This window comes from Pagrus major, chromosome 2 (assembly GCF_040436345.1).
Source record: "Pagrus major chromosome 2, Pma_NU_1.0".
NCBI lineage: Eukaryota > Metazoa > Chordata > Actinopteri > Spariformes > Sparidae > Pagrus > Pagrus major.
Window position 1 is genome coordinate 15,387,128 of NC_133216.1, and position 12,643 is coordinate 15,399,770.

Sequence of the window (12,643 nt, forward strand, 5' to 3'; positions counted from 1 at the left end):
CAAAATATGTTTTTCGAAAGATTTCTTAAGATTGCAAGACTGGGAATTGTTGAAGATTTTTGCTTTTTCGCTACTACGGCACTTACCTGAATGAATAAAAACCTGGCACTTGTTTCCTATGATTGTCTCTCATTTGTGCTGTGAGTGTGCATTTTCTTGCACACTCACAGCCAGATGCAGTTTAAATGTCTCTAAACACTGTTCAGGATTGTGCAGCCTAGGAAAAGAAAAGTGCTTTTGTAGTTCATTCATTCATCTATTCACTCACTGAACATTTGGCTGATCTACGCGCCAGCCATCAGGCTGCATGGTGGTATCTCCACATCAATCAACCTCTCTGCAGTACTGCTGAATATGTACTGTGTCTACGAGACCATGTGTGTCCTTGGTATTTGTTAAAAAGCATTTGGATTCCAGCAGCCAACATTCATTTGTGTTGAAAGAACAGAGAGAATGTAGTAATTTTAGGTTACAAAGCATGGCATGATTTGACACAGATCAGACAGCGAGGAAGCAGAAAGAACAATGGCAACAGAAAAAGTGCAGTAACTGTGAATCAAAGCTGAGGAGGACAGAGGGTGATATTTCAGACAGTAGGTCTGGCAGTTTACTCTTCTCCTGTATATAATGCACCGATTGCTAACCCTTTTCATACATGCTGTGTTATGTTGTAAGTGTCTTGTTTATTCTGATCCTCACCATCTTCCAGTGTCGTAGCGTTGATCTCTGAGCTAGAAGGCCCTGTGCCAGCTCTGTTGAAGGCCTGGACGACCACACCATACTGGGCAAACTTCTTCAGGTTGTCCAGAGTGTAGACCTCACTGTCGCCTGTCGCCTTCATCTCCACAATGCTGTACTGGCCGTTACTGCCCGGGCCGTTCTCTCTGTAACCGATCTGGTAACCGCGGATCACCCCATTCTGCAGCTCCTTCCTGGGAGCCTGGAGAGTGCAAAGACAGTACTGACATCAGAATGATCTATTCCTGTTGATATAGTGCATGATTATTTAGCCAAATCCAACAACTAAATACACTGACATCGAATCAGGACAACAAATATTAGGTTAATTTGCAAGCAGAAATATGTGATAAAGTGTGGGAGAACATATATGTCCTTTATCTAACCAGGTAAACCTCACTGAGATTAAAATGACCTGGCAAAGAGGTCAGCCTAAACATTGGTCTGAAGAAAGAAACTGGGCTCACAAGTGATACCTCTCATGTGATCTCACGGGGAAGCAGACGTAAACAAAATGAGGATTAGGGTGGTGTAGCAATTTACTGTAGTAACACAAAAAAAAACAAAAGCAAAAGGTTTTCGAGTCTTAAAATCATACAGATTTTAAATCGTAAATATCAACCATGTTTGATATCATCGAGGTGGCCTCAATGAGTCTATGAGCAGTTCAGAAGGCTTAAAACTGGATCTTTAAACCCCTCACATTACCAGATAATCTGTGCTGAACAGCATGTTTTGAACAGACACTGCACTAGTCTTTTGAAATTGACTTAAATTCCCCCAAAGTAACCAGCTTTGTCAATTTCAGGTCCTTCTGTTAGTTATTTGAAGAAGAAAGGGCAGCGTAATTAAAAACCATGAGCCTAATTTTGTTCTAACACAATATTATGATAGCACAGGCCATGATGATTTTGTTGTTCCCACATGTATGTACACAGATTGGAAGGAACCAGCTCAAGGAAAGATTTTTAAATAAAAACCAACATAGCTGTATAGAGGTAAGACAAGTCTAATACTTTACCTTCCAGGTGACCCTGATACTCTGAGAGGTCACAGGCTGCAGGATCACATCCATGGGAGGACCATCGGGCTCTGCAGAGGGAGACAAAAACACAGGGGTGAAGGTATTTGTCAACAAACATTCAGTGGTTTTCATTTTTCCAGTAAGTCTCAAAGCTCTGAAATATTCTGGTGTGCAACTTTTCAAAGGTGTTTTTTTTTTCAGTTTCATTGAAATTGTTTTTCAATACAAAATGCTTATTCAAGGACAGCTTTCAGCTACAACTCAGTTGCGGAGGCTAATACAATAAAGCAAAAGGGAAAAATTTGCACACATTGACATTAGTAAAAAAGCAGATACTTACGGGCTTCCTCTGTGCTGATGGTGAGCTCCTTACTGGCCTCGCTCTTGCCAATAGAATTGTAGGAGTACATGCGGATGCTGTAGACAGAGGCAGGGTGAAGGTCCACTATGTTGGCCTGATTGTTGGTGGGGGAGATGTTTCGAGTGGCGTGCTTCAGCTCCCAGGAATCTGAGAAAAAGAGAAGACAATAACAGTATACATACACATACACAATAACATCTGAGCATATTATTCCCCTGTCAGACTCGCTTTTCGAATCTTTTCACTTACCTGTCTTGTTCTTGTACTCAATGTCGTAGGAGGTAATGACGCTGTTTCCATCAAATCTCTGTGTCCACCGCAGATTCATACTGCGATCTTTCACTTCTCGTACCTCCAACTCTGGAGGGTCTGGGGGCTCTGAGGATTAAAAAGAGAGGGCGTGAAGAAAGGGAGGGAGGCAAGTGAAAAGAGGAGGAAGTAGCACCAAAAGACAGAGTCAGTACATGCGTTTATACAGGAATGGTTACCTTGCACAGTGAGCTGGATAAGGCCTCGTCCTTCTCCGTAAGAGTTGATGGCATGACAGGAGAAGAAGACAGAATCCTCACGCTCTGCTGGCTTTAGCTGTAGGGACAGAGGCAGAAAGAGAAATAAGAGAGAGACAAACAGCTCTATCTTTGTGCAGGCAAATTGTGTAAAGCACAGCTTTGTGATGGAGAAGGGGCCCAGTGAGAATTGTTCCTTTACAGTATGGTTCCTGTTTGGTATTTAGGTGACCCACTGTGCATTGCATTTGGCAGAAAAGTGCAATAGTATCACCAGTCTAGAGGTAAACTGCATTTTGGGTGTCAAGATTTAAGTTTTTGCACCATTTGACACCCACTGGCTTGAGAACATGGAAAAGTGCACTATGTCTGACATACCCTGTGTGCTATTCATGTCACTTTAGCTGGTGAAGGTGTGTCCGTATAGACCTCTGTAAGCATGTCTTGCCTGCACTAAATGCGCTGCAAAAAATACAGTTCAGCAGTAATTGACTGGTAAGACTCAAACTTACCAGTAATCGTCAACCACAATTATTGACATACACTCCATGAATGCCTTCCTTTTCAGTTCAAAGGCGATTCTGGTTGTTTTGTCTGTGACATGTCTGTTTTCATTTGTTTACGTTCTGTGTAGATACCATGAAGAGTAGCTGATATTCTGCATAATGGGGATCCTAATAAAATCCTAATCCTAAAATATGTATGTACAGTATTCCATCCAAGCACATAGTCAAACCACATTTACCGACACCAAATCCAATATAATTGCTTTGCAACCCTGGGAAAAAGACCAGAAAAGTACACACATGGGAGAAGTTATCCTATCCAACATGTGGTTAACGTTGTGAATCGGTATAGTTTAACCCAAAACCATCTGTTCCTAAACTAAAACAGGTATTTTTGTTGCCTAAACCTCACCAAAATAAGACAAAAATAATAAGTGAACCTTATAAGTTAACAGTAAATTCATATATTTCAAACAGGACACAAACCCTAGCCTCCTGGGTGAAAGTCATGTTCTTAACCACTTCAGCCACAACTGACTTTTTGGTCAGTGCCAATGACATTCCTGGATCAACACTGATTAAGGCGTTCTAGCAACACCAACATGGCGATATCAGATAAACTGTGCATCATCCCCACCATTTTCTATAATTACATGCAGTAGAGGTGGATTTAATTCAAGGAGAGACGTTATCTTTTGCTGTGGATTCACACTTGTATGCAACTCTGGATGTCCCAGAGTGGAATCTTAGTTTCCTCTCAGGAGATGCTGATGGTATGTTGCGGTGGGAGGAAAACATGGTAAACAATTGCACACATTGTTGGTACTGAAGATTACCTGAGGGCTGAAAGGTCATCCGAATACGGAGAAATGCTTATGGAGCCAAAGTGTGCAACATTTTTTCCTACTCTCAAACAATTAGACAGGTCGTGACTGTTACCAGCTTTTAACAACCTCTAACACACTGATATGATAATGGATCTGCTTAATCTCACCTTTATTCAATACACCTCGGGCAACAAAAATAAAGCACAAAGCTTACTAGACTCGTACTTTGACTCATAAAAACAGAGCTCAAACAGACAAAAGAGGAAATTAAATCTATTTGTCAGAGTCATAAAGACACTGCTGTCTGAATGTGTTTGAAGTGTTTCTCACCTTGAGCGTGGACAACACCTCGTCCGTCTTCTCATTGGGACTCGTGGTAATGGAGTACCGGGGGTTGCGGTCGGGGTCGATGACCGTGTCGCCTCTCTCCCACCGGATGATGATAGGCCATTCTCCCCTGGCTGTGCAGTTCAGCTCCTTCACGTGACCCTTCTTAGCCATGGTGGTGTTGGGGTGACTGGTGATCATCGCCGGGACTGGAAGGAGACAGGAAATGGAGTGTGAGATGAAGAGGAGGTGAGGACAAATTGGGGGGGAAGCAGGGAGAAATGGTGACAGTAAACAGATTGATGAGAGGGATATTAGGCGGATAAAAGAGGGAGAGGGGGAAGGAAAAAGAAAGAGCAAGTAGATAATGAGCAGAAAGTAGGGAGAGAGCGGGGAGACGGGGCAGGGGCAGGACAGCTGGCAGTTAAAAAGGTGGAGTTCAGAGTCGCCAAGTTCCATTGCAGTAGAGTAATGAAGAGCTATGGTCAATGAGGTAAAGTCAATAAACCTCCTCTCTCATTCTCCAATAGTTAACATTGGGGTCTAGGTGAATGAAGAGGCGAAAACGATACACTCTACCTTCCGTGCACAATATACACACAGATCCACTCACACACTCAATCTTCTGGCCAGCACACACACAATACCGATCTGAGGAGGGTTCTGCTGTTTTGTTTTCATCACTTATTCATCTCACCCTCCCTCTTTTTCTCTTTTCCTCTCTCTCCGCTGAGCGAAACAGACAGAATTGAGGGCGGCAGAGGAGAGGAACGGTTCAATCAATAACACTAACACCAGAGGAGGAAAGAGAGAGGGAGAGGGAGAGAGGGAGAGAGGGAGAGAGGGAGAGAGGAGGGGGGTGGGCAATCCTGTGATAGCAGAACACGGTGCAACTAGTAGTAGTATTTATGTGCACCTGCCTATATGTGTCAAAAAGGAGCCAGAAATGAAGCGCCGACATCTCTTTTGTGGGTATAGCTGCTTTGTAAGGTCATTGTATTGGATGCAACTACATGCCCTGCTTGATGTTGACATTGTGTATGTGTGTGTGTGCATTTTCCCTATGCATTTTCACAGGGTGTGACTGACAGCGAGGGCAGGATGGAGAGATTGATTGCAGATAATGATTAAGCTCAAAGTGTTTTTGATTGTCTGTAGACAGATCCCAAGAGTCAAAAGATCAATCGCTCAGTTGCACGCTTTCTCACTGCACACACACACACACACACACACACACACACACACACACACACACACACACACACACACACACACACACACACACACACACACACACACACACACACACACACACACACACACACACACACACACGCGCTTCTCCCTCTCTCACTGCTCCTACGGTCACCTTTGCTCCACCAATTCATCAGCGCGCATGTATATACGTTCGTGCCCACAGAGCGCAGGGAGAGTAGTGCGAGCCGGCTCATTGGTTTGACACACTTAGCGAGTGTGTGTGCATTAAGACTGATAAAGCAGGAGCACTGGAGCATCCTAGATGGCCTCGCTGCAGTCATCTACAGCATGAAAAAAAAACCCTGCTACATTAGCCCTTTGTGAGTGTGTATACTCACTCTTAACAGTGAGGACCATGCTCTTGCTGATGTCTGAGCCCACGCCGTTGGAGGCCTGACAGAGGTAGAAGCCTCGATCCTCTTCCAGGACATGTCTGATGAGCAGAGAGCCGTTATTCATGATCTGGATACGGCCCGTCAGAGGCACAGGGTGGTACTGCTGCGGATTCCCAATACCCGCTGGACAAGAAGAGAAGCAGGAGATAATAATGAATTGTATAGTCATTGACATTTTAATCAAATTTACTATGGGCAGTATGGACATGTGAATATGACAATGGGCTGAGAAAAAGCAGACAGAGACGCATCACAGTACATAGATAAAAGAATGAAAGATGGGTCATGTACCTAGTGTACCTTTGGCATGCTTCCACATGACCTTAGGAGGAGGGTATCCATCAACGGAGCAGTTGAGGATCCCTGCCTTCCCATAGATCCCATCCTGGTTGTTGGGTTGCACTACAAACCGAGGAGGCACTGGAGGATGAGAAGAAGAGAACAGAATAAAAAGACAAAAACTTCATTGTTGGTTCTTCTAAAGTGGAGCCATATGTCATGTTTCCTTCATGGCCAGTGCACAGAATTTCAGCCAAAACATCATCAACTGTCCTAATGTTCCACTAAATCCTAACTTTTCATCTGCTATGTTCATTATAATCAAGTTTAATGAATGTAGGATCCAGTTAAAGGGGCAGTGCACTGTGTTTTCAGTGATGGAAGAAGTATTCAGATAATTTACCTACTTAAAATACAACAAACACTATTACGAGTAAAAGTCCTGCATTCAAAATCCGGCTTAAGTAAAAGCACAAAAGTATTATCAGCAAAATGCACTGGTTCTGCAGAAATATGATCCATGTGACTGATATAATCATATATCACATTGTTATTATGCAGCATTTTAATGTTGTAGTTGGTTGTGGTGTTGCTACTTTTAACTGCTGTGTACTCTCTATTCTGTTTTTGTGAAATATTGGATAATCTTAACATTTTAGGTCTCAAATAATTATTTAAATGAAATCATATGAGAAGTTTAGAGGGGAAATGTTTCCTTTTTGTAACTGCTGCCTACTTATCTCATACTTGACAAGGGTTTTTACCTTCACCAAGGAGGTTAAGTTTTCACCTGTGTCCATTTGTTGGTTGGTTTATCAGCAGGATTACACAGAAACTACTGAATGCATTGCCACTAAACTTGGATGGAGGATGGGTCTCGGCCCAGAATAGAACCCAATAACTTTTGGTGGATCTGGATAAATGGACGGATCCAGGATTTTTTTCTCACTTCTTTTAACTTTGCGAGATAGGATGTTTTTTGGACATTTTTGTCAATCTTGACAAAACTTAGGTGTCTCATTTAGGTGTCTAGTATCTACATGTGAGTACAAAAGAGGACTGCTGGGCCTTGGGAGAGGTATTTGCTCTACAAATGCTGGTTTATAAGCGCAAGGGTGAGGGCCTGAGATGGTTTGCAAACACTGGTATGTAATTGAAATACTCCTTAATACTTAAAGTACAGTGGCAGGGATGGTCTAATGACAGATGCTACTGAGCTGCATTATGGTAAGTCAAGGATCCAGGTTATTTAAGCATAACAAGGACTAAAAGTCAGGATTCTTCAGATGCTTCTGTTTCCATTTTGTTTTGCAAGCCAGTGAAAGAATGATTCAAAGTATGTTTTAATACTACATTTGTATTTCTGTAATATGACGATGGTAAAATAAAGTTAATTTTGTTTTAGTGTTGTACCACGAGACTACAGAGCAGCTCGTCCACCATAGAAAATGGTTCAAATTTCATGACTTATATGACCCGGTGAAAGGTGATAATAACTAAATAGATATAGCCTGTCCTTTCATTGATGGTTTGTTTGCTTACGTAGGTTATATAGAGACATCACTATTAAACTGAGACTGTTTCATAATCAGTTAAAAGTTCCTTGTAGTACATTAAAGTGCAATACCCAATCACTGCAGTGCTCTCTTGTCCCCTCCATCCTTACCTGTAACTGTGAGCTGCCTTTCTGTGCTGACAGTAGCAGCATCGTTGCTGGCAATGCAGGTGTAGTTGCCGTTGTGTTTGAGCGACACCTTGGATATCTGGAGGGAGCTCATGAACTCCTTTGTGTCGATGGTGATGCCCGAGGAGGGCACGATCTCCTGCCCATCCTTGCGCCACGTGATGCGTATGGGCATGTCTCCAGACGACACCACGCAGGCGATGTACATCAATTTACCGATGGAAGTCGGCGGAAAGTCAAATGGCTGGATCAGTGGTGGAACTGAGAGAGAGGTAGAGGAGGGGAGGATGAAAGGGTGAGCAAGAGAGGTGACAGGAGGAGAGAGAGGAAAAGAGAGCAAGTAGAAAAGCAGTAGAGACAAAGTGTTTGAGGGGAAAATAGTGAAATGAGATAAAGGAAGATGAGCAGAAGAGATAGAGCAGGCAGATCAAGTCGAGGAAACGAAAAGGAGAGCGGGGGAGAGAAAAAAGGCAAGGACAGGCAACAGGGTGAAACAAAGGGTAGATAGAGAGAAGGCAGAGCAAGGCAAAGAGGGAATGGAAATAAAGAAAAAAGATGAATGGAAACAGTTAAAGGGGTTGTTTAAATGAGCGGGGTGAGTAAGAGGTGAAGACAGAGATTTGAGGCAGATATGAATAAGTGAAGGATACAGAATAGAAGGAAAGTCAGATGTGAAGACACAGGGAGAATAATGGTAGACACACAGATTTGACAATTCAGGGGCATCGAGAGGACATGGGGTAGGAGAGTCAGTGATGTGGAGGGAGAAGAGATACAGAGGAGGGAGACACAAAAACAGAATCTGTTATTTTCACCTGAAGGGCTGATTGGTAAACTCTCTGTTTTTGAGTTTGTCATCTAAGCCTGGACCCTCAAAGCCTCCACATCCCTGCAGCATGGCCTACTAGCCCACTACCCACTCTGCAGCCGCCTGTGCCCCCAACCAACCCCTCCACTCCACCCCACCCAAGCCTGCCCTGCTAAAGCCAGCCCATAATAGCTGCTCTAATTAGAGCCCCATCCGCAGGGGGAAGAACGGTGTTGCTATGGAGAGCGGCGGAGGTGATGGCGGTGGTTTGGAGTGGGGGAGGAGGGGAGGGTGGAGGAGGTGGTGGTGGTGGGGGGGTGGTTACAGCTGAGACATCTGGGGGATTTAATCTGGGCCTCGTTAAAATTCATCTAATTAAATCAGAGACATGACGAGCACACATTCATACAAGCACATACCTACACCCACACGCAGCATACATGCACATACACACGCATGTGCGTGCAAACAGTACGAAGACCAACGCAAATTTCACACATCTGCTAATGTCAAGTCGAAACACACACAACCCACACCCGCCAACTCGACAACTTCCCCAAAACAAACATGTCATGCTATCACCGCGGAGAGCGGAGCGAAATAACATACAACGTGACATGCAGAATATATACACCACACACACACAACCACACACACACACCCCCACTTTGTCATTCACACACATTATGTATATGCATGCGAACAGCACACACACACACACACACACACACACACACACACACACACACACACACACACACACACACACACACACACAAATCTTATACAATAGCACTCCTGCTCTATGTAATTGCTGAGTGGTTGAGAGAGCGCACTAGGCCACTCCGCCCCTTAATCAGGGGTTATTAGAGGCAACGCACACAGCTTTCTTCTTTCCTCTGCCTCTGTTTCACTCACATCCTCCTGCTACAAACCATTCTTACTCACGCTACATCCCTCTAACAATCACCCTGTTTTACATTCATAATTTTTTTTACAAGTAAACCCAGTAAAACAAAGCTAGACTCATTTAAAACACATATTAGTTTACTTTTACTATATTCACCTCTTTGGACAAACTTCCCAAAAACATGTACTGTAAGTCTATATCAATTATGCAAAACAACAACTAAGAATATGCAGGCTATTGTGCTACGCATGTTTTTAGACCTATCTCCATGGCGCTGTGGAGAAAGTTCTGGCTGCAACCATTTTAATTCTAGTATAGGGGAAAAAATGCTCTGGCTTGTTTGTATTTCTTTAAACCAATCACCTTGTCTTGGGCGGCTCTAAGCCCAGGATGCAGCGTAGTGTCTCCGCAAAATAGTGTTAGGGAGAACTCGTTTTGCTGGAACATTTGCATGTGGGGAGGTGAGCCCTGGCATTAAAATGGCTAAATCCCTACAACAGAAAAGGTAAAAGCTGCTAGTGTTTAGGCTCGTGCTATTAGCAACCATGTTAAGATAAGGGTAACTCATCATTTTTACTGTGTAGGTTGCGAGCTTAGACGTAGTTGTTGTTTCCCAGCAGCATGCAGATAGCAGAAGGGAGGAGAATGCCCACTGAAATAGACACCCAATGGCAGGCCTATACCAACAGTCTACATCCGGTGAGAGACGACTGTCCATCCTAGCCACAGCCCAATTGCCACAATAAATGTGAGCAAAGTTTACTGCAAAACTACAGATAAGCTCAAACTGGAACTTTACTTGCAAATTTATGTCTGTTTAGGTTGAATTTTCAAGATTCTCTTTTGTCTTTTGGTTAGGTTTTAGCAAAAAAACCACACAAACGCAATAAAACTGCAGTCATCGGTACAGCAGCCTTGTACATGTAACTCCACCACCATCCCCTCCATCTCCCAATATGCATGTCAAGTAATAAACATGTAACGTGAACTTGATATAACAGGTTTTGTACAGATGGTGTACGGACAATATGTTACATGGCCTATGGCCTGTATGCATGGATGTATCTGTGGTTTGCAGAAACGTTAACCGCTAACATTTTATCCTGGCAACTGGGCTGCGAGCCATAAGTACATGTCTATGAAACTCTTCCACTCTTCTTTGAAGAAAACCCTGTGACTGACCTTTGACAGTGACGTAGACGGTCTGTGTGATGAACAGCTGTGGTTGGATTAGCACACTGCAGACGTACGCACCCTCGTCCATCCCCTTCTGGACATCGCTGAGCTTCAGGGTCCCGTTCTCATACACCACCTGAGCAGATGTGAGCAGTGTTACATTCAGAGATGGTATCTATGGCATGTTTGGTCTTTTTATTTTTATGCAGAGCTGTGAATTTAAATGAGCTAAGATTAAAACAAGGCTGACACTGATGCATAAAGAAGTCCCACTGATTTGCTTTGTGTATTAATTTTTTTCCAGATTCAATCCAGCTAAAATCTGTTGCGTAACAGCGTAATGCTGTATACCACAACCATTGGCTCACAGGGAATGTAGAATTCAGTGATTTTAACCACCTTTTATCTGACAATGAAACTCTTTTTCTCTGCCAAATGCTCACTTAAGCTCCCGTTATATAGACATGAGAGCACAAGTGTCACATCACCTATTTTATATGAATTTTCATCACTTGAAAGGGCACTTTTTTTTCATCTGTGATTCATAAAGAAAGTCCTAATATTGTTCCCAAATTACATATTTGGAGACAAAGCATTAACATCAGACTAGATTGTAAGTTTAAAAATAGTAATTTATATGGTCAAAGAAGTACTGAATGAGCCTTTAGACATTACTCTAAAGGATTACAGTGTACGTAAAGGATAGGATATACATCTCCAAATACTGGATATTCATATTATACAGTGCAGCAGAAATGCAGAAAGCGATCTCCACCTGGCGATGGTTGTCAGGCAGCAGAAGCCCCTCCTTGTACCAGTTGATTGAGTAATAAGGATATCCGATCACACGGCAGTTTATGAACGTGTTTCTTCCTGCCACCGCGGTGATGTTCTTCATCGGACGAATCCTCGGAGGACCTGGTGGACAGACGGAGAAGAGATGGAAAGAAAGAAGAGAGAGGAGGAAAAGAAGAAGATCATTAGTTGATGGTGTCAGAAGCAGGTCGTGGAATTTTAGGAATAAAGGGGAGGGGTGGTAGGGAAGGGATTTGGGGAGAAGGGAAGGGACAGAAGAGGAAAAAAGTATGTAGGGGTGTAGAAAGAGAGAAAGGTAAGAATGTCTTGCCTTACTGTTAAAAAGCAGCTTCAACTGTGGAGTTTTTCTGGTGGAGCACCTGCAAAACTCCTGCACAATATCTGACCATTACTGCCCAGATGCACCCATTTTTAAGTCTAGAGAAATGCAGTTACTCAGCTGTTTTCTGAGCTACCTTTATGAAATGTGAGCTAAAAATAAGCCATGTCCAAAGCCTTTAAAAGTCAGTAAGGGAGAACAAAAAGTGGATGAAAATGTTATGGATCGTGCCGTTTCTCTGATAGTTCCAGTAATGAACACAAGCCAAACGCAGTAATACGAGAATGCCAGACTCCAGAGCAGCAGCGATAGTGTTATTGTTTACAGGTCAGATTGGATTAGTGACGGCAATTCCATTTAATGTTACTGACATTTAAACAAACCAGCATTGAATGTAACCGACATAAGTAGTCTAAAAAGAGCGAGTGACGGAGGGAGTGGAAGTGAGTGGGTGAAACAGATGAGAAAATCTAAACACTTCATTTAGTGGTTTTCAGCTTACTGGAAGGCAATGCATTTACAATGGTGGGCCTGATAATAACACAGCATCACACTGTATTTTGATGCATTTATTTTCATTCATGCTGATCAGCTGCTGTGTGTTTTATGATAAATGCATCCTTCACCTGCCACATCTGTGTCGGATGCTGCAGACCACCGACCCTCCGGTGCAGAACTTATCAGCTTTAAATGGGCCCTTTTATGCTTTT

The 12,643-nt window shown here is 43.1% G+C and overlaps 1 protein-coding gene across 3 annotated transcripts in view; it reads right to left on the bottom strand.

The window, feature by feature from the left end:
* Nucleotides 1–12,643, bottom strand: part of dscaml1 (Down syndrome cell adhesion molecule like 1) — a 93,747-nt gene that overhangs the window by 19,125 nt on the left and 61,979 nt on the right. For all 3 annotated transcript variants that reach the window (XM_073488439.1, XM_073488446.1, XM_073488431.1), the window contains 11 exons: nt 11,574–11,716; nt 10,805–10,934; nt 7,887–8,165; nt 6,233–6,361; nt 5,885–6,064; nt 4,293–4,498; nt 2,612–2,708; nt 2,373–2,501; nt 2,103–2,270; nt 1,760–1,830; nt 700–940 (listed from right to left, as the gene is read on the bottom strand). In XM_073488439.1, the coding sequence (XP_073344540.1) occupies nt 700–940; nt 1,760–1,830; nt 2,103–2,270; nt 2,373–2,501; nt 2,612–2,708; nt 4,293–4,498; nt 5,885–6,064; nt 6,233–6,361; nt 7,887–8,165; nt 10,805–10,934; nt 11,574–11,716 (1,773 nt within the window). The remainder of the gene's footprint in view (nt 1–699; nt 941–1,759; nt 1,831–2,102; nt 2,271–2,372; nt 2,502–2,611; nt 2,709–4,292; nt 4,499–5,884; nt 6,065–6,232; nt 6,362–7,886; nt 8,166–10,804; nt 10,935–11,573; nt 11,717–12,643) is intronic.